General features: G+C 46.8%; 1 protein-coding gene across 1 annotated transcript in view; it reads right to left on the reverse strand.

The window, feature by feature from the left end:
• MORN5 (MORN repeat containing 5) overlaps window positions 1–22,446 on the reverse strand; it is a 36,158-nt gene that overhangs the window by 9,240 nt on the left and 4,472 nt on the right. Inside the window, exons 3-4 of the mRNA XM_040322764.1 lie at window positions 21,521–21,632; window positions 19,270–19,401 (exon numbers count right to left, since the gene is read on the reverse strand). Of these exons, the coding sequence (XP_040178698.1) occupies window positions 19,270–19,401; window positions 21,521–21,632 (244 nt within the window). The remainder of the gene's footprint in view (window positions 1–19,269; window positions 19,402–21,520; window positions 21,633–22,446) is intronic.

Here is a 22,446-nt window from a genome sequence, read left to right on the forward strand (position 1 = left end):
GCCCCTTTTATCAGGTGTCCCCATCAGAGTGCCCCCATACATCAGGTGTCCCCAACAATGTCCCCCTTACATCAGGTGTCCCCATCAATGTCCCCCTTTACATTAGGTGTCCCCATCAATGTCCCCCTTTACATTAGGTGTCCCCATCAATGTCCCCCTTACATCAGGTGTCCCCATCAATATCCCCCTTTACATTAGGTGTCCCCATCAATGTCCCCCTTTACATTAGGTGTCCCCATCAGTGTGCCCCCCCTACATCAGGTGCTCCTATAAGAATGCTCCCTTATATCAGATGCCCCCCCCATCAATGTCCCCCCTTAGATCAACTGTTCCAATCAGAGTGACCCCTTACATATGATCAGTTGCCCAATCAGAGTGCCCCTTACATTAGGTGTCCCCATCAATGTCCCAGATTATATCAGGGTTCCCATCAGAATGTCCCCCCTTACATCAGGGTCCCCATCAGACTGGCCCTTTACATCAGGGTCCCCATCAGAGTGGCCCTTTACATCAGGGTCCCCATCAGAATGCCCCCTCACATCAGGGTCCCAATCAGAATGCCCCCTTACATCAGGGTCCCCATCTGAGTGCTCCAGCTTACATCAGGTGTCCCCATCAATGTCCCTGCTTATTTCAGGGCCCCCATCAGAGTGCTCCCTTACATCAGGGTTCCCATCAGAGGGGCCCTTTACATCAGGGTCCCCATCAGAGTGGCCCTTTACATCAGGGTCCCCATCAGAATGCCCCCTCACATCAGAATGCCCCTTTACATCAAGAATAGGGACATGTGAGGTATCGCCCGCATGCGTTAGAGCGTGTGCAACAATTCTAGACCTCCTCAGTAACACTAAACTGGTAACCTGTAACATTTTTCAAAGCGTCGCCCATGGAGATTTTTAAGTAACGAAGTTTGTCCCCATTCCATGAGTGTGCGCAATTTTAAAGCGTTACATGTTGGGTATCTATTTACTCGGCGTAACATCATCTTTCATATTTTACAAAAAAATTGGGCTAACTTTACTGTTTTTTTTGTTTTTTTTAATTCATGAAACCATTTTTTTTCCCAAAAAAAAGGCGTTTGAAAAATGATTGCGCAAATACCTTGCAAGATAAAAAGTTGCAATGACCGCCATTTTATTCCCTAGGATGTCTGCTTAAAAAAAACATATATAATGTTTGGGGGTTCTGAGTAATTTTCTAGCAAAAGAATGATGATTTGTACATGTAGGATGTAGAATGTAGAATAGGCCCCGTATGGAGGTGGGTTTAAAAGCCCCGCATTAAGAGTTAGGCCTCGTACACACGATAGGTTAAAGTGGGGGTTCATCCAAAAAAAATGTTTTAACATTACATTCAGCTGAGTTGTCAGAATGACAATCGGCTGTTTTTTTTTATTTTATCGCCGTACATACCGTATTTTCACCGCGGCTTCCGGGTATGTCTTCTGCGGGACTGGGCGTTCCTAATTGATTGACATCCTTCCGACCGGCGCATACAGCGCGTCACGAGTTGCCGAAAGAAGCCGGACTGCGAGTCGGCTCTATACGGCGCTTGTGCACCGACGTTCGGCTTCTTTCGGCAACTCGTGACGCGCTGTATGCGCCGGTCGCAAAGGATGTCAATCAATTAGGAACGCCCAGTCCCGCAGAAGACATACCCGGAAGCGGCGGTGAAAATACGGTATGCACGGCGATATAATAAAAAAAACAGCTGATTGTCATTAGGACAACTCGGCTGAATGTAATGTTAAAACATTTTTTTGGGGGTGAACCCCCGCTTTAACCAGAGGTCAACGGTCTGATGGACCGCTTTCATCGGTCAAAACCGATCGTGTGTGGGTCCCATAGGTTATTTAACCATAGGTCAAAAAAAAGCCAACTTGCTTTAAATTTTAACTGATGGATTCCCAACCGATGGGTCAAAACCGATCATTAGTAGGCACAAGGTTAAAAATCCAGGCATGCGCAGAATCAAGTTGACACATGCTTGGAAGCATCGAACTTCGTTTTTTTCAGCACGTCGTTGTGTTTTACGTCACCGTGTTTTGACACATTCGGTTATTTAACCTATGGTGTGTAGGCGCGACGGACCATCAGACAGCTTCATTGGTTAACCGATGACAACGGTCCTTCAGACCTTTCTTACGGATGGACTCATCGTGTGTACGCGGCTTTACTCTACCAACATGTGAAATCTGAATGACCTGTGCAAGTTAATAAAAAAAGTTCTGGTGACTTTTGCGTTACTTTCGGTACAGGTCTCGTAGATTACTATTATATTTTGTATTCTTTGAGTTTCCGCCTATCCTGCGCACAATGCGATCCAGACCATGCATGTCATTGTTTGTGTCACTGTATGATTTGGCTCACTCTTCAAAATCCCATAAAAAAAAGTTAATCTACACCCAGGGACGGAGGTTGTCGGCACAGGTAGTAGGAAAGAAGAATATTGTTTTGCTTTCCTAGTGAATTGTCTTGGGTGTGATCTTTGACACCGTCCACCATTTAGTCCTTTCTGTAAAAACAAGCCACATCTGAACTCTGCTACGATGGACATCCTAGAGAAGCCCTCCCAGAGCTCAGCGCAGCTTCTGCTAAACCTGTTTTATGGAGACGCCGCTGCAGAGGACTTCCTGAATGTTTCCTACCATCTGCTTTACATACTTTACTGGGCTAGTCTGCAGCCTTGGAGTTTTCCTGCTCCTTCCTGCCCGCCCTGTGCAAGTTCTTCTGGATGAGTTCCCTGTCACTGCGGATCCCTTCCTCGCTTTCTTTGTTGCCTAAGGCATGTGTTTTTGTCTTCCGTTAGTTACTGGCCCTGTGCCTTGAAGGGTCTCTTCTAGGCCTACACTTCTGTCAGAGGATTCAAATCCACAGCGGTGCCATACTCTTCTTACCTGTTGATCAGGGGTCTCCAAACTTTCTAAACAAAGGGCCGGACTATGGCCAGCGGGAGTATAAAACACCTCGGGCTTGGTGCTCAGTGGGAGTAAAATAATTACAAGTTACAAAGTGCCTGTGATCAGTAAGAGGTGGAATATTGCCCCATTATTGGTATCAGTGGGAGGAATAGTGTCCCATCATTGGTATCAGTGGGAGGAATAGTGTCCCATCATTGGTATCAGTGGGAGGAATAGTGTCCCATCATTGGTATCAGTGGGAGGAATAGTGTCCCATCATTGGTATCAGTGGGAGCTATAGTGTCCCATCATTGGTATTAGTGGAAGGGATAGTGTCCCTATCATTGGTATTAGTGGGAGGAATAGTGTCCCATCATTGGTATCAGTGGGAGGAATAGTGTCCCTATCATTGGTATCAGTGGGAGGAATAGTGTCCCATCATTGGTATCAGTGGGAGGAATAGTGTCCCATCATTGGTATCAGTGGGAGTTATAGTGTCCCATCATTGGTATTAGTGGAAGGGATAGTGTCCCTATCATTGGTAGTAGTGGGAGGAATAGTGTCCCATCATTGGTATCAGTGGGAGGAATAGTGTCCCATCATTGGTATCAGTGGGAGGAATAGTGTCCCATCATTGGTATCAGTGGGAGGAATAGTGTCCCATCATTGGTATCAGTGGGAGGAATAGTGTCCCTATCATTGGTATCAGTGGGAGGAATAGTGTCCCATCATTGGTATCAGTGGGAGGAATAGTGTGCTATCATTGGTATTAGTGGGAGGAATAGTGTCCGATCATAGGTATCAGTGGGAGGAATAGTGTCCGATCATAGGTATCAGTGGGAGGAATAGTGTCCCATCATTGGTATCAGTGGGAGGAATAGTGTCCCAACATTGGTATTAGTGGGAGGAATAGTGTCCCATCATTGGTGTCAGTGTGAGGAATAGTGTCCGATCATAGGTATTAGTGGGAGGAATAGTGTCCGATCATAGGTATCAGTGGGAGGAATAGTGTCCCATCATTGGTATCAGTGGGAGGAATAGTGTCCCGTCATTGGTATCAGTGGGGGGAATAGTGTCCCATCATTGGTATCAGTGGGAGGAATAGTGTCCCATCATTGGTATCAGTAGGAGGATTGTGTCCCATCATTGGTATCAGTGGGAGGAATAGTGTCCCATCATTGGTATCATTGGACTCTGAATATTGTCCCATTGTTAGTGTAAGTGGGAGGGACAGTGCCCCAGCGTGACATTGTTGGTGTTGATGGAGGAATAGTGTTCAAATATTTATATGTTGGAGGGAAGTATCCCCCTTGGTGTCAGTAATTGGAATATTGGTGTCAGTGGATGGAATAAGGCCCCACGGTTGCAGTCAGTGAGAGGAATTATGCCCCATTGTTGGTGTCAGAGGGAAGAATAGTGCCCCATTGTTTGTGTCAGGAGGAGTACTAATGCCTTTATTTAATAAGAATAAAATTGCCTCAATGGTCGGATAAAAGCAAGCAAAGGGCTGAATTCCCATTTTATTTATATATATTTTTATTCCTTTGCTCTACTGATTTCTCCTGTGGCTTTGTATCTCTCTTTTTCTCTCTCCTTTTTTTGGAGTAACACTATACTATATTACGCAATGAACAATGACATCATCACGTGACTCTGGTTTTGTCATAGACAGGATGTCATATAAACAAAGGGTACAACAACGAGTTCAAAGCCTATGTGAGGACATGGGATGCATGGGTCTGGGTGTTCCCGCTATATTGTTAATCATTACAGGTTCCTGTGTTTTTGGAACGCTCGCTGCTTATCTCAGTTGATATAATAGTTTCTGCATACCAAAACTTTTGGGATGAACGCCAACCTAAACTATTCATGAGCAGTTGTAAAACATGGTGTCAGACGGGACAGCGAGATAGCGCTCACAAGATAAAAATCACTTTCATTTTCCGCAACGCAATACCAGCTTTATTTTGTACCAGATCAACGGTTCTACCGTCTATAACAAGCTAAAATACCGGCCTATCCAACATCAGAACGCAGCACAGAGATGTCAGTACACAAAGAATTAATACCCAACTCTGGGCCACACCCTCTGCCCCAGTACCCCCCCCCCCCCCAGAAATAGAATATGCCATCTGCCACAGTGTTCCTCCCAACTCTAGGCTACACGCCCCGCCCCAGAGCTCTCCCCAACTGGGGGCTATGCCCTCTGCCACAGTGGGCCCCCCAACTCTAGGCTACACCTTCTACCACAGAGCTCTCCCCAACAGTGAGCTATACCCTCTGCCCCAGTGCTCCCCCCAGCAGTGGAATATAACATCTGCCGCAGTGCTCCCCCCAACTCTAGGCTACACTCTCTGCCACAAAACTCTCTCCAACTGGGGGCTATTCCCTCTGTCACAGTGGGCCCCCCAACTCTAGGCTACACCCTTTGTCCCAGAGCTCTCCCCAACAGTGAGCTATACCCTATGTCCCAGTGCTTTTCTCAATTCGGGGCTACGCATTCAGTGTTTTCCCCCAACTCTAGGTTATGCCATCTGCCCCAGTGCTCCCCCCAATTCTAGACTATACCCTCTGCCACAGATCTCTCCCCAACTAGGGACTATTCCTTTTGCCACAGTTGGCCCCCTAACTCTAGGCTACACCCTTTGCCACAGAGCTCTCCCCAACTAGGGGGTAGTCCTTCTGCCCCAGTGCCCCCCCCCAACTTTAGGCTACACCCTCTGCCCCAGAGCTCTCCCAAAAGCTGAGCTATGTCCTCTGCCCCAGTGCTCCTCCCAACTCTAGGCTACACCCTCTGCCCCAGAGTTCTCACCAACTGTGAGCTATGCCTTCTGCCCCAGTGCTCCTCCCAACTCTAGGCTACACCCTCTGCCACAGAGCTTCCCCCAACTGGGGGCTATTCCCTCTGCCACAGTGGGCCCCCCAACTCTAGGCTACACGCTCTGCCCCAGAGCTCTCCCCAACTGTGAGCTATGCCCTCTGCCCCAGTGCTGCTCCCAACTCTAAGGTTCACCCTCTGCCCAAGAGCTCTCCCCAACTGTGAGCTATGCTCTCTGCCCCAGTGCTCCTCCCAACTTTAGGCTACACCCCCTGCCCAGTTTTTCTCCCAACTCTGGGCTATGCCTTCTGCCCCAGTGCCCCCCCCCCAACTCTAGGCTGCACCCTCTGCCCCAGAGCTCTCCCCAACTGGGGGCTATGTGCTCTGCCACAGTTCTCCCCCTCAAGGCTCCCCCAGGTGGTATTTTATGTTTATATTATACACACCTTTTCCATAAATCTTTAAGCTGGTTACAAAACATTGCAGGGTCTTCTTCCAGTATTCTCTAGGCTGGGTGGTCCTCAATGATGCAGAAAGTGGCTTGTAGACCTCCCTTACATGGACGTTGGAAAAAATAAGGGGTTGAGCCACCATTTTAACCCCTTAACTGCCCAATTGCAAGTTACTATGTTTGTTCACACTATCGTGGTCACGGTGTAGTCAATTTATACGACAGGTAGTGTTCAGCAGTCAGTACTGCTGCCACATGTGACCCATTCAAGTGATGACACTCCCTGTGGTGGTGTGTTCATGATGGCTTGCAACACACGCTTCCCAACGCACAGGTTCCTGTGAAAGTTGATGTATGTCTAAGTGGGTGCTGAAGTGACCACAGGCTGGAACTGTGAGCAATCAGAACGAGGAATGTCACCAGCACACCATGGGTTTTCAAAAAATGGGTACAAAGCTTTATTCTGCGATCACATTGTTACAGCATGTAATATGCCTGATGAAGGGGTCCTGCAAGGCTCCGAAACGTTGCTGTTTGCTGTAGTGATGTAATCACTGAATAAAGCTTTAGATCCATTCTTTGGAAAACCATGGTGTGCTGGTGACATTCCTCGCTCAAGATGGCTTGGGCTCGCAGGAAGTGGGCTGAATGAAGCTAGGTGTTATTCTGACCAAAAGAGAGCATTTTAGAAGGATGAGAGCACCACAAAGCTTGGGTAAGTCCAGTAATAATTTCATTAGACTGCACCAGGGACCCTTTGGTATACCCCGGTTGACAAAACTGTGACTATGCTCCAAAAACGTGTTGGTTTTCGATTTTGCAATGTAAAATAAATTCTTACTGGACTTACTCAAACTTTGTGGTGTTCTCATCCTACCAATGTTCTATAGACTGCTCTAGGGACCCTTTGGGTTACCCTGGTTGAAAAAGCTGCGATGAAGCTCCAAAACGTGTTGGCTTTTCGATTTAGTGATGTTAATACATTTTTACTGGACTTACTTGAACTTTGTGGTGATTTCATCCTACTAATGTTCATTAGACTGCTCAGGGACCTTTGGTATACCCCAGTTAACAAAGCTCCAAAACGTGTTGGCTTCCCTATTTTGTGTCATGAGATAGAATTCTTACTGGACTCCACCCACCGGGCTCCAGACAACAGACCCACCCACCGAATCTGAAGTTTTTCAGGTCTCATAACAGACAGAGGGGAGACATTTGACAGGTAAGGATACATGCAGGAGGCATGTATATCCTTATAGATCAGCACTATGGCAGTAGTTAGAAAGGATGAGAGTGAGTTTACATCCAATTTAATCTTTGTGGTGCTTTCAAACTACTAATGTTCATTAGACTGCTCCAGGGACCTTTGGGATTCCATGGTTGACAAAGTTGTGTTGAAGCTCCAAAACTTGTTGGCTTTTCGGTTTTGTGATGTGAAATAAATTCTTATTGGACTTACTCCAGCTTGGTGGGGCTTTCATCCTACAGTTTATTATATTGCTACAGGGACCCTTTGAGACACCCCGGTTGACAAAGCTGTGACGAAGCTCCAAAACATGTTGGCTTTTCGGTTTTGTGATGTAAAATAAATTCTTATTCTCCAGCTTGGTGGGGCTTTCATCCTACTAATGTTTATTAGACTGCTTCAGGGACCCTTTGAGATACCCCAATTTACAAAGCTGTGACGAAGCTCCAAAATGTGTTGGCTTTTCGGTTTTTGTGAATAAATTCTTACTGGACATACTCCAGCTTGGTGGTGCTTTCATCTTACTCATGTACATTAGACTGCTCCAGGAACCCTCTCGCATACCCCGGTTGTCAGAGCTGTGACGAAGCTCCAAAACGTGTTGGCTTTTCAATTTTTGTGATGTGAAATAGATTCTTACTGGGCTTACTCAAGCTTTGTAGTGTTCTCATCCTACTAATGGTCATTAGACTATTCCAGGGACCTTTGGGATTCCATGGTTGACAAAGTTGTGTTGAAGCTCCAAAACGTGTTGGCTTTTCGGTTTTGTGATGTGAAATAAATTCTTATTGGACATACTCCAGCTTGGTGGTGCTTTCATCCTACTAATGTTTTTTAGACTGCTCCAGGGACCCTTTGCTTTACCCCGGTTGACAAAGCTGTGATGAAGCTCCAAAACATGTTGGCTTTTGGATTTTTGTGATGTGAATAAATTCTTACTGGACAAACTCCAGCTTGGTGGTGCTTTCATCCTACTAATGTTTAATAGACTTCTCAAGGAACCCTCTTGCATACCCCGGTTGTCAGAGCTGTGACGAAGCTCCAAAACGTGTTGGCTTTTTTCGGTTTTTGTGATGTGAAATAGATTCCTACTGGGCTTACTCAAGCTTTGTGGTGTGCTCATCCTACTAATGGTCATTAGACTGCTCTAGGGAACCCTTGGGATTGATGAAGAGCTGCCTCTAAGGGCCCTTTTACCCGTACGGACCATATGTCTGCATTTTCATCCGTCCGTTGCGGATGAAAACGGAACATACATGGGTCCCTATGTAATTACGGGTGTCAGCGGATGACTTTCCACTGACACCCAAAATTTGTCTGCCTCCGCAAAGATCTGCATTTTTCTTCCCTATTTTTCTTCCGTCTGCCGGATCGGATGAACACGGACATACGGTCCGTGTTCATCCGATTCCCGATAGGGGAGAGCGGAGGAAAGACAGGGCGGTCCCTGCACAGTGTGCGGGGACCGCCCTGTCAGCTGCCAGCTCAGCGGGGATTTTTCTTCCGTCTGCCGGATCGGATAAACACGGACATACGTTCCGTGTTCATCCGATTCCCCATAGGGGAGAGCGGAGGAAAGACAGGGCGGTCCCTGCACAGTGTGCGGGGACCGCCCTGTCAGCTGCCAGCTCAGCGGGGATTTTACGGAGGATCCCCGCTGAGCTGTACGGTCACACGGAGGCGGATCATTAATGATCCGCCCCGTGTGAAGGGGCCCTAAAACTTAAAGGGGTGTTCCAGCCTTTTTTTAAGTTTATTAAAAGTCAGCAGCTACAAAAAGTGTAGCTGCTGGCTTTTAATAAACATACACTTACCTGCTCCACGGTTCCAGCGACGCGCCGGCCAGGGCTCCGCTCCTCGCCCCCCCCTCGCCGGCCGGCGTCTTCATTCCTAGTGTGGGCACCCAGCAGTGACAGCTTTCGGCTTCACGGCCGGGCACCCGCTGCGCATGCGCGAGCAGCGCCGTCCGATTGGACAGGCGCTCGCCTACAGGGAGGGGCTGCAATAAGGCGATTAAGCTATTCGCCTTACCAGCCCCTCGGCGGAAGGAGGAAGTGGGACAGGAAGTCCCACTCCTCCTGAAGCCCCCACCCCCCCCCCCCAAAAAAATGACATGCCAAATGTGGCATGTAAGGGGGCAAGGAGTGGATTAAACAGAAGTTCCATTTTTAGGTGGAAGACTCTGCCTTCTGCTTTGAGCCTACCCTGGGGTCCAGCGTTCCACCAACACAAAAGAGGACCAGGGACAAATTGTGGCATGGAGATTCTGCAAGGGGCAGCTTCAGAAAGAAAGCAAGTATTGCAGCAAAATCAGATTTATTTTTTATTTGGGTTAGTTATTTATAAATTCCCGTAGAAAAGTGGATCTGGGCTTTAAGTAGTGAGTTGTGCTTTCTAAGGCTCTTAGAGGAAGCTCTCATAGGAACCCCCAAAGAAAGTGCTCACTCCTGCAGAATAAAAGTAGGCTGTTGGGTTAATGTTTGCTTCCTACCAGTGAGAATTTGTCTTGGCTTTGACAAGTTATATATAACATGCTCTTGAATCAGTCCTCAGAGATCAGTAAGTGCTGCCTGTGGTGCAATGACTGTTCGCGGAGAGTTTCTCCAGCTAAGATGAAAAGTGTCAGGAGAGGCCTTAAGTAACGTTTTCTACAAAAACCAGGTTCAATTGAGTAATTGTGGCAAACTGGTCTGCAATTAGATTCAGAATAATCCCCCCAGTCTTGTTTAGCAGGTAAAAGAAAAAAAAAAAAAAGTCTCCCCATCCACGTTCCTATAATATAGGGTGAGGAATTGTTGGGATTTTCCAAATCAGCAACTTGCTGGCTTTCATTTTGATATCAATAAACATGATAACAAAACCTTGGCATGTCGCTAACTATATCTCAATGAAAGTGATGGGGGGAGGGGTATACCAGTTATTTTAGAGAACGCCTGTGAATAGATTTGGAATGGGGGGGGGGGTTGTATGTGGGAATGAGCACTACTTCAAATAGTTCCCCAGGAGCTCAGTTTCTCCTCCAAGCAGTGTCACCGCAGTTCAGTTCACCCTCCCAGCAGTGATTCCGCAGATCAGCTCCCCCTGATCACCCTCCCAGCAGTGATTGAGCAGCTAGGCTCCCCGTCCCGGTAGTCACTCGACAGCTTAGCTTCCCACTCCCAGCAGTGATTTGGCAGCTGGGCTCACCCGGATCACCCACCAACAGTAAATCAGCAGCTCAGCTCACCCAGCTCCCCCTCCCAGCACTGATTTAGCAGCTCCGCTCCTCTTGCCCTATCTCTTCTTGCAGCAACTCAGTTCCTGATCCCAGTAGTGACTCAGCAGCTCAGCTTCCCCTGCCCTCCCCCTCCCAGCAGTGACTCCGCAGCTGGCCCCTCCCATCAGTAACTCAGAAGCTCAGCTTTTTTTTGCCCCCCCCCCCTGCCCGCGGTGACTCAGCAACTAAGCTGCCCCTATCCAGCAATGATTTAGCAGCTCATCTCCATCTCTCAGCAGTGAATAGGCAGCTAGGCTCACCCTGCTGCCCCCTCCCAGCAGTGCCTCATCAGCTCAGCTCACCTTGCTGTCCCCTCCCAGAAGTCACTCAGCAGCTCAGCTCACCCTGATACCCCCCTTCCAGCACTGACTGAGCAGCTCAGCTCACCCTGATACCCCCCTTCCAGCACTGACTCAGCAGCTCAGCTCACTCTGCTCCCCCCTCCTCCCAGCACTGACTGAGCATCTCAGCTCACCCTGATACCCCCCTCCTAGGACTGACTCAGCAGCTCAGCTCACCCTGATCCCTCCTCCTAGCACTGACTCAGCAGCTCAGCACACCCTGCTCCCCCCTCTTCCCAGCACTGACTCAGCAGCTCAGCTTATCCTGATACCCCCCTCCAGCACTGACTCAGCAGCTCAGCTCATCCTGATACCCCCTCCCAGCACTGACTCAGCAGCTTAGCTCAGCCTGCTGCCCCCTTCCAGCACTGACTCAGCAGCTCCACCCTAACAGTGGCTCAGCAGCTCAGCTCACTCTGCTACCCCCTCCTCCCAGCATTGACTGAGCAGCTCAGCTCCCCCTACTCTCCCCTCCTAGCACTGACTCAGCAGCTCAGCTCACCCTGCTCTCCTTTCCCAGCACTGACTCAGCAGCTCAGTCACCCTGCTCTCCTTTCCCAGCACTGACTCAGCAGCTCAGCTCCCCCTGATCCCCCTCCTAGCACTGACTCAGCAGCTCAGCTCACTCTGATTTTCCCTCCCAGCACTGACTCAGAAGCTCAGCTCACCCTGATCCCCCCTCCCAGCACTGACTCAGAAGCTCAGCTCACCCTGACCGCCCCTCCCAGCACTGACTCAGCAGCTCAGATCCCCCTGCTGCCCCCCTGCAAGCAGTGACTCAGCAGCTCAGCTTCTTCTGACCTCCCTCTCCAAGCAGTGACTCAGCAGTGTAGTCAGCCTCCTCTCCTTTCCCAGCACTGACTCAGCAGCTTTTCTCCTCCCTCAGAGCACTAACTCAGCAGCTCAGCTGACCCTGATCCCCCCTCCTAGCACTGACTCAGCAGCTCAGCTCACCCTGATCCCCCCTCCCAGCACTGACTCAACAGCTCAGCTCACCCTGATCCCCCCTCCCAGCACTGACTCAGCAGCTCAGCTCCCCCTCCTGCCCCCTCCCAGCAGTGACTCAGCAGCTTAGGCGCCCTGCTCTCCTTTTCTCCTCCATCCCAGAACTGATTCAGCAGCTTTTCTCAGTGGGAGAAACATATTTTCTGAAAGCAGAGGCCCTGTAGAATAAAATGCTGGCGGTCTTATCAGCCTCCCCAGCCTGACTATCCCTGGCCCATCCCTTTCATTCACGCATTTCAGTTCTTGCAATCATGACGGCTCAACATGTGGGGGGGGGGGTTTCAATGCAAATACAACCTGCTAAGGAACACCCAGCCCTCCAGACTGGTGGGACCACCCATCAAGGCCTTGTAATATTTTCAAAACCCCTTCCAAGATCCAGCCCATTCCTTCAATCTGGGCTGTGGGCTCTCATAAGAAGTACTGAGGTAGAGTGCTGTGGAAGCACCCTGCCGACCCCTCCTACCAGCCATGATCTTCCTCCATTCCAGTAGAGAAGCACAGAGATCTAGTGATTACTTCACTGGTCCTAATATAAGGTATGTAATGAAAATAAAAAGGTTTTCATGAAAAAAAATCTTTTAGCATGTTGATGGATTGGGGTAGAGAGCCGACGAAACTTCAACATTCACCACTAAAGAATATTTCCAAAGGAAATTATGTTGCTGTCCTAACATTAACCCCGGAGACGGGCTTTAAAACCGCCCATTAATAAGGCAAGCAAATGGGTCGTTTTTCCTAATTTCGTAAGAGTGTGCGCTGAGCGCAGTTAATTGAAAGCACGGCTCATCTGGAGCTTAATTGTTTAAGCCTAAACCAAATAAACATCCAGAACTTCAAATGATGATGATATATTAGGCAGGAACCCGCCGCAGGATTTCGCCTATCACAAGCCAAAGCGCTCCTTTTTCAGGCTCAGGTCTGCAGATCTTACAAAAAACACAATATTATGACAGAGAAATTACCGCGCTGCGAAGAACTTCATTTCTCGACAATTTTCGGCTTTAAATTGGTTAAAAAGCAATAAACAAAAATGGTCTGGGCAATGAAAACCGGGTCCATTCAATGCCGCCTGGAATATTTATATATATATATAAAAATACACACACACACACACATATATATATATATATATTTAAAAATTTGTTTCAATAAAAAAAAAAATTATTTATTTTAACTGAGTGAGTGAGAAACTTATATAGCGCAACACATGCGAACTAAATCGCCTCTGGGCGCTTGTAGCTATAATATATATATATAGATAGATAGATACACGCACACACACATACATGTTTAAAAATTTTTTTTATATTATATACATTTTTTTTTTAATTGCAGCTAATTATAATATATATATATATATATACATAAAATATAAATATATATATATATATATATATATATATATATATATATATATATATATATATATATATATATATATATTAGTGCTGTCAGTTAAACGCCTTATTAACGGTGTTAACACAAACCCATGTTAACGCAGTCAATTTTTTTATCGCGCGATTAACGAGGCGGCGTTCGGGGGTTATACCGGGATGATGCCTGCAGCCGCAGGCATCATCCCGGTACCGTTGTTTCGAGCGGGCGATCGGCTATCCAAACATAACAACCGATGCGGCTAAAAGCCGCTCGGTTGTTATGCCGGAGGAGCGGGAGGGGACATCCCCCCTCCTGCCGCCTTTCGCCGCTCTGACCGGGCCTCCCGTCCCACCGGGAGACCCGATCCTCCATCCGCCGCGTTCTGTGTCCAGGCGGAGACTGACACTAAGCCGTAAACGGCTTTGATTCAGTCTCCGCATTGAAACCACCGAAGCGGCGTCATGACGTCACTTCCGGGTTTCTCGGCTGCCAATGGCGCCGGATTTAAAAAAGTACACAGTATTCAGAATCACCGTTTTCGGCGATCTGAATACTTTGAAATGCAAAGGAGGGATCGGAGGTCTTTTAGACCCCGATCCCTCCATAAAGAGTACCTGTCACCACCTATTGCTGTCACAAGGGATGTTTACATTCCTTGTGACAGCAATAAAAGTGATCAAAATGTAAAAAAATAAAAAAACACAATTTAATATTATAAAAAAAATAAAAATAAATAAGAAAACAAAAAAAAAAATGTTTTAAAGGGTGAACCTCCTTATTCGCGCGCTTAATCGTGAGTTAACTATGACATTAATGCGATTAATCGCGATTAGAAATTTTAATTGCTTGACAGCACTAATATATATATATATATATAAAAATATTATTTTTTATATAGAAATTATCTATATAGATATATATATCGTTTTTTTAATTGCAGCTAATTATAATATATATACATAAAAAAATATATTTTATATGTATATATATATATATATATATATATATATATATATATATATATATATATATATATATATATATATATATATATATATATATATATATATATATATATATATATATATATATATATTATTGAAACAAATAAACAAATATATATATATATATATATATATAAAAAATATAATTTATATTATAATTAGTTGCAATAAAAAAAAAAAAAAAAAATATATATATATATATATATATATATATATATATATATATATATATATATATATATATATATATATATACACACACACACACACACACACATGTATATATACAGTACAGACCAAAAATTTGGACACACCTTCTCATTCAAAGAGTTTTCTTTATTTTCATGACTATGAAAATTGTAGATTCACACTGAAGGCATCAAAACTATGAAGTAACACATGTGGAATTACACATAACAAAAAAGTGTGATGGAAAAAAAAACCACTTTTTTTAATTAAATTGATACCCAACATGTCAGGCTTCAAAGTTGCGCCCACTCATGGAATGGTGCCAAATGTTTACCCTTAAAAATCTCCATAGCCGACGTTTAACAAATTCTACAGGTTGCATGTTTTGAGGTCTAGGGCTAGAATTATTGTTTTTTTTTATTATTATTATTATTAATTTACTTAAAAAAATATATTTTGACACCGTTTTAAAAAAAATAAATAAAATTGGGGTCACTTTTATTCCTATTACAAGGAATGTAAATGCAATACAGTTTTTTTTTTATGTCATCTAAAAAAAAATGTCCCTTCAAGAGCTATGGGTGGAAGTGACGTTTTGACGTGGCTTTCGCCCTGCAATGGTTTGGAGACGGGTGGGGGGCCATCTTCCCCTCACTCGTCTCCATACCCAGACAGGGACAGGATCCAATTGCCTTCGCCGCTGCCGACTGCTCCGGTAAGCGGCAGAGGGCATCGGAGAGCGACGTGAGGGGGGGGGGCATTCTCCCGCTGCCGATAAAAATGCTCTTGCGGCGAATCCACCGCAGAGACCACTTTTATCTGAAAGCGGACTGCCCGCTCTTAAAGAGGATACTGGGGTTATGGTAGCTAGCTGCTACCATAGCAATGGTATTCCTCTTCAAAAGTAGCGACGTATCCCTGCGGCAGTGGTTAAAGCGGGGGTTCACCCTATAAACCCCAAAAAAAAAAAAAAAAAATTCTTCTACCATAAAATCAGGCATTGTAGCGCGAGCTACAGTATGCCTGTCCCGATTTTTTTATCCCCGTACTCACCGTGTACTCGTACATCGAAGATAACGACTCCCCTCGGGGAATGGGCGTGCCTATAGAGACGGAGGATGATTGACGGCCGGCTCTGGCGCGTCACGCTTCTCCGGAAATAGCCGAAATAGGCTTGGCACTTCACGGCGCCTGCGCATAGCCTGTGCGCAGGCGCCGTGAAGAGCCGAGACCTACTCCGGCTGTCTTCGGGGAGAGTGACGTGCCAGGGCCGGCCGTCAATCATCCTCCCTCTCCATAAGCACGCCCATTCCCCGCGGGAGCCGAAATCTATAATGTACGATTACACTGTGAGTCCGGGGGTAAAAAAATCGGGACAGGCATACTGTAGCTCGCGCTACAATGCCTGTCTCGATGGTAAAATCGTGTCACCGAGGGTGAACCACCGCTTTAATTACCAATGTGTTTTTTATTTTATTTTTGCTAAATAAACGAAAAATGAAAATGGTGAAGAAAAAATAAATATCATATTTTTTTAAATATTTTATTGCATCTTGTTTTCTTTTCTTTTTTTTTTTTTAACACACTGTGACCAGAGCAATAAAATATTACCATAGTAACATTGTACTACTTTGGGAAGTGATCAGGATTTTATTTTTTATTTTTACACATTATGATCGCTTATAGCACTGAATTTCATTGCTATAAACAAGGGCCCGGATTCAAAGAGAATTGCGCTTTTTTTGCGGAGGCGCAGGGCAACAATTTTGCCCTGCGCCCCCGCAAATTTGCTCCGCTGCCCTCGATTCACGGAGCAGTAGCTCCGTAAATTGCGAGGGTGCGCCGGCAAAATTGCCCGGCGCTAGAGCACCCAATTTAAATGATCCCGTAGGGGGCGGGAATCATTTAAATTAGGCGCGCTCCCTCGCCGAGCGTAGAGCGCATGCTCCCTCGGGAAACTTTCCCGACGTGCATTGCGGCAAATGACGTCGCAAGGACGTCATTTGCTTCAGAGTGAACGTGAATGGCATCCAGCGCCATTCACGAATCACTTACGCAACCGACGTAACATTCAAATATCGCGACGCGGGAACGACGGGTATCCTTTAGCATTGGCTGCCCCTACTATTAGAAGGGGCAGCCTTACGCTAAACACGCCGTACGGAAACTACGTAACTTGCGTACGCAGGGCTCGCGCAACATTGTGAATCGGTGTTAGTATGCAATTTGCATAATATACACTGAGCACAATGGGAGCGCCCCCTAGCGGGCATCGCAAGAATGGAGCCTAAAATATGCGTGGCATAAGAGCCTTATGCCACGCAGATTTTAGGCTGCAGTCGGCGTTACGATGTTCCTGAATCAGGAGCATTCGTAACGCCGGAGCAAGTAAGCAATTGCGCTGTGTAACCTATGGTTACACAGGCGCAATTGCTTATTGAATCTGGGCCAAGCATTTTACTGAATGAAACAGATTGATTCAGTGTGTATTTTTGTGTTCAGCTGTGATTGGCCAGAGCCAATCACATGGTACATATGGGGTGTGATTGTTACATAGTTACATAGTTAGTCAGGTTGAAAAAAAACACAAGTCCATCCAGTTCAACCACAAAAAATAAACAAACAAAATAAAAAACACAGTACAATCCCATACACCCAACTCCATACCCACAGTTGATCCAGAGGATTGGCCTTATCTATACCATGTGATCACATTGAGCAATCACATCTAGCCACACAATTGTACACAATGAACGGCATGAAAGGAAGCCATTCACTGTTTACATCTGTCATGTGACCTACTGTGATTGCCCCACGGCTGTCATATGACGTCCACTCAGGAGAAAAGTCTATAGCCTATAGCAGATTGGTGGCTGGGCGGGAAGGTGTTAAAGGCAGAGTGCAAAGTGTCCGCACACCGTGCAAACCCACCCATTGTGTAAGTGATAGAAGCCTCAGCCTGGCTCCATCCAAGCCACACCTCTAAAACATTTCACCACACCCACTGGGCTTAGTCATTGAGGTAGCTCATGACTAAATCCCGTGGGTGTGGCGAAACGCGTCGATGTGTGGCTTAGATGGACCCGGGGCTGAGACTGCTATCACTTGAGTGACGGACGGGTTTGCATGGTGTATGGCGCCCGGGACACTCTTTTTGCCTTTGCAGTCTGCATAGAGTCAGGACGGACTTCTCACCCAGCCTAGACCCAAGATGGAATCCACCATCGCGGCTACAGAGGCCTGAGTGGAGACCCGAAGCTTCGATTTAGGATCAGAATAGACTAGACCTTGTTCTGATCTTGGGTTGCTACTAGGGATGCACTGATATATAGGTGCCGATACATATCGGCCGAAAACAGCTGTTTTGGCGTCATGCCGAAACAGCTTAAAAAAATTGCCGATAATGGGGTGCCCGTAAAAAAGATGTCCGCTGAGCTGTCACGGCTCCGTCCGAGTGCACTGCACGAGCCAAAGAGTGTCACTGCCAAAGTGTCCCTGAGTCCTCCTGACTCGATCGGCTATTCAAAAATGGCGCCGGGTGGTGCCATTACGTAACTGCGCATTTTGCCGCCCGGCCGAGCGGATACGAGCTTGGGAAAGTTCGTATTCGCTCGGCCGGGCGGCGAATGCGCAGTTACGTAATGGCGCCACCCGGCGCCATTTTTGAATAGCCGATCGAGTCAGGAGGACTCAGGAGGGACACTTTGGCAGTGACACTCGTTGGCTCGTGCAGTGCACTTGCCATAGGCAGAGGACGGAGCCGTGACAGCCCAGTCCTGTACAGCACAACACAGCCCTGAGCCCAGCACAGCTCTGAGCCCAGCACAGCCATGTCCAGCACAGCACAGCACAGCCATGTCCAGCTTTAAGGTAATAAAGAAGCTGGTGGTGGCAGTAGGTGATGGTGGCAGGAGGTGGTGGGGGCATGAGGTGATGGTGGAAGGTTATGCTGGCACTGTGGCAGGAGGTGGGTGAGGTGATGGTGGCAGAAGGTGGTGGGGGCATGAGGTGATGGTGGAAAAGGTAATGGTGGCACCATGGCAGGGGGTGGGTGAGGTGATGGTGGCAGGAGGTGGTGGGAGAAGGAGGTTATGGTGGCAAGAGCTGGCAGGAGGTGGTGGTGGCAGGAGGTGATGGCGCCAAGAGCTGGCAGGAGGTGATGGTGGCAGGGGGTGGTGGGGGCAGGAGGTGATTGTGGGGCTGGTGTTTTAACATACAATTATAAAAAAAAGAAAAAGAAAAGTCATTTTCGGTCTCGGTTTCGGCCTGACATTTTTTTTTATTTCGGTTTCGGTTCTGAAATTTCCATTTCGGTGCACCTCTAGTTGCTACATCTCTGATTCTGACATAAAGTTTTGGGGGGAGTGTTGAGGAGCTCCCCTTGATAAAAGTTTAGGACTCTTCAGCGCCAGTACACACCAGAACGGGGGAAAGGTGCATTCCGTATGCGTTTTCTGCACTGCGTTCAAAATGGGACTGCCTTGGTGGTCTGCTTTGGGTTCCAATACATTGTTAAAGGGACCCCCAAATTGCAGCACCAGATCGCATGGTGCCGCATTGCAAAGCTTCTGCACAGCCAGACAGAGCTCCCATACAGGCATTTCATTGGTGCGTTTAGCTGTTTGCCCGGAGTTCAGCTTTAACAATAGAAAACAGAATGCAACAATCGTACAGCCTGACCTGCATTCCGAAGGAATCTGTGCTTGTAGTCATTCACCACACGACTGACTGGGTCATAAAATCCATCGCCGCAATCGTAACAGCCTTGCGGAATTTGTCTAGGAGGATCTAAATTTGTAAGCTGGGAGCGACCTAAGAGGGAAATAAGAACAAAAGGTTGCTGATTCTGCTAACACAGGTGTAAAGTGGTTGTAAAGACTTCAGGTTCATTCATTCTCTGCATTAATGTAAAAAAAAATACTTTTATTTGCAGCTATAAACACCTGACCATCACACCTATATGAGCTTGTTGGACATCCCATTCCAAAACCATGAACATCACTAACATGGAGTTGGGTGCCCACCTACCCAAACGCCACTCTTTTGGGAAGGCTTTCCACAAGATGTTGGAGTGTGTCTGTGAGAACCTGAGTTTGTTTATGAGGTTGGGTACTAATGTTGGAGAAGACCTGCCACACAATCGGTGTTCCAATTAATACCAAAGGTGTTCAGTAGGGTTGAGGTCTGGTACTGATGTTGGATGATGAGACTTGGCACACAATGGGTATTCCAGTTCATCCCAAAGGTGTTCAGTAGGATTAAGGTCAGGTACTCATTTTGGATGAGAAAACCAAATCCCAAAGGTATTCAGTAGGGTTGAGGTCAGATACTAGTTTTGGATGAGAAGACCTGATCCCAAAAGGTGCTCAGTAAGGGTTGGGGCCAGGTACTCATTTTGGATGAGAAGACCTGATCCCAAAGGTGTTCAGTAGGGTTGAGGTCAGGTACTGATGTTGGATAATGAGACATGGCACACAATGGGTATTACAATTCATTCCAAAGGTGTTCAGTAGGGTTTAATTCAGGTACTGATGTTGGGTAAGGAGACCTGATCCCAAAGGTGCTTAGTAAGGATGAGTTCAGGCGTGTTCGCAAGTCCCACATGCAGAGCTTACCAGGAAGTCGGCACTGCGCTAATCACAGGCAGTAAGACATTGTCCCGATGTGCGGCTGCAGAGATCGGGAAATGTCTCACTGCCTGTGATTAGTGCAGTGCCGACTTCCTGGTGGGCTCTGCACGTGGGTCTTGCAAACATGCCTGAGCTCATCCTTAGTGCTTAGTAGGGTTGAGGTCAGGTACTCATTTTGGATTCGAAGACCTGATCCCAAAGGTATTCAGTATGGTTGAGGTCAGGAATTATTGTTGGATGAGAAGACCTGGCACATAATAGGCATTCCAATTCATCCCAAAGGTGTTCAGTAGGGTTGAGGTCAGGTATTGGATGAGAAGACCTGATCCCAAAGGTATTCAGTAGGGTTGAGGTCAGGTATTGGATGAGAAGACCTGAACCCAAAGGTATTCAGTAGGGTTGAGGTCAGGTATTGGTGTTGGATGAGAAGACCAGATCACAAAGGTGTTCAGTAGGGTTGAGGTCGGGTATTAGTGTTGGATGAGAAGACCTGGCACATAATGGGCATTCCAATTTATCCCAAAGGTGTTCAGTAGGGTTAAGGTCAGGTACTGGTGTTGGATGAGAAGACCTGATCCCAAAGGTATTCAGTAGGGTTGAGGGTATTGGATGAGAAGACCTGATCCCAAAGGTGTTCAGTAGGGTTGAGGTCAGGTATTGGTGTTGGATGAGAAGACCTGGCACACAATGAGCATTCCAATTCATCCCAAAGGTGTTCAGTAGGGTTGAGGTCAGGGTTTTGTGCAGACCACTCCAGTTCCTCCACACCAAAGTGCGCAACCCCTATCTCTATGAAACTGGCTTTGTACACAGGGGTACAGTCATGCTAAAACAGAAAAGGGCCTTCAACAGAACGTTGGTACAAGGTTGGAAGCACACCTGCTACAATTTCTTTGTATGCTGTAGCATTACCAGTACCGTACTCTGGAAACACCTGAACTCATAATTTTGGTCTGCAGAGGCCAGAGCATTCCAAGCCCCCATAGCGGCACCTAAAGGCAGGAACCTAAAATTTGGCCTTGGATTTGATAGATTTGAGTTTTTCTGTCCAATAATAGACCATGTAAAGGTTAAGTGGAGAGTGACAACAAGCACTCCTAATTGTCAACGCTGATTTGTACCAACGTGTTAGAAAATCTGTGCATGATCAACAGCCCAGGAAGGTGTCCACCTCCATTGGCCAGCAGAGTCGGAGAGAAGGTCTCAGCAGGGTGGAGAATTGAACAAAGACAGACAGATCTCTCACCACCGGTCAGTTTTGGTGGGACCGGGACACGGCATGATATTGAATGAAACTTTACCTGCAGGTTTTAATCCGTGGCAAATTTCAGTATAAAATCTTCTGTCGTAGCCATCACAGTACTGCCATTTCTCCTTTTCATATTGAAGTCCGTCAGCAAACGTGTATTTTCCCTGTTGAATTTTGAAAAATTATTAAACAGAAACAATGTAACCTGCATCAAAACTCAAAGCGTTTCTCAAGCCAAAAGCAAAAATGTGTATGTATAGTACCCCCCCCCCCCCAAAGCTAGTCACAAAACAAAAAGGGACGCCGGACACAGTGCACTATGGGCAGCGTGACATCTATGCAATTGCGTGATTGCAGGCGAGACGATTAATTTGCCTGGTTTTCTGAGTGCTTGTGGCGCAGAGCAATGCGCCACAACACTCCCTTATTGCTCATTCTCTGTGTTATGTGGTTTTCCTATTGACACTGTCGTAGGACATAGGCGGTACTTTCCTCTGAGCTGCGGCGTCACTTCTGATTTCTCTGTGCCAGTGGGAAATCAAAAGTGATGCAGTGGCTTAGTGGATGGAATGCACGGCCTGAGCGCCGCTTTCTTTCATCTCTCGGCCTTGATTCTTAGGTTCTGAGAGAGTGCTGGGCTGTATACCCTATCTGTAATGCTGGGCTGTATACCACATCTTTGATGCTGGGCTGTATACCACATCTTTGATGCTGGGCTGTATACCCTATCAGTGATGCTGGGCTGTATACCCTATCAGTGATGCTAGGTTGTATACTCCTGACACCATGGGTGGAATAGAGGGAATGGAGTGGAGTGGATGGATTATATAAGTGGTGGGGGTTATGAGAAGTGGGAGGGGTCAAAAAGGAAGGGCAATGTCTGGCGTCCCCCCATCCTAATACTTCACCAGCCGCCACTGCGGCCCTCCCCTCATTCATTGCAATGATTCAGGTCCCCGCCCACCTCAGCGTTGTCGC

This window comes from Rana temporaria, chromosome 9 (assembly GCF_905171775.1).
Source record: "Rana temporaria chromosome 9, aRanTem1.1, whole genome shotgun sequence".
Taxonomy (NCBI): domain Eukaryota; kingdom Metazoa; phylum Chordata; class Amphibia; order Anura; family Ranidae; genus Rana; species Rana temporaria.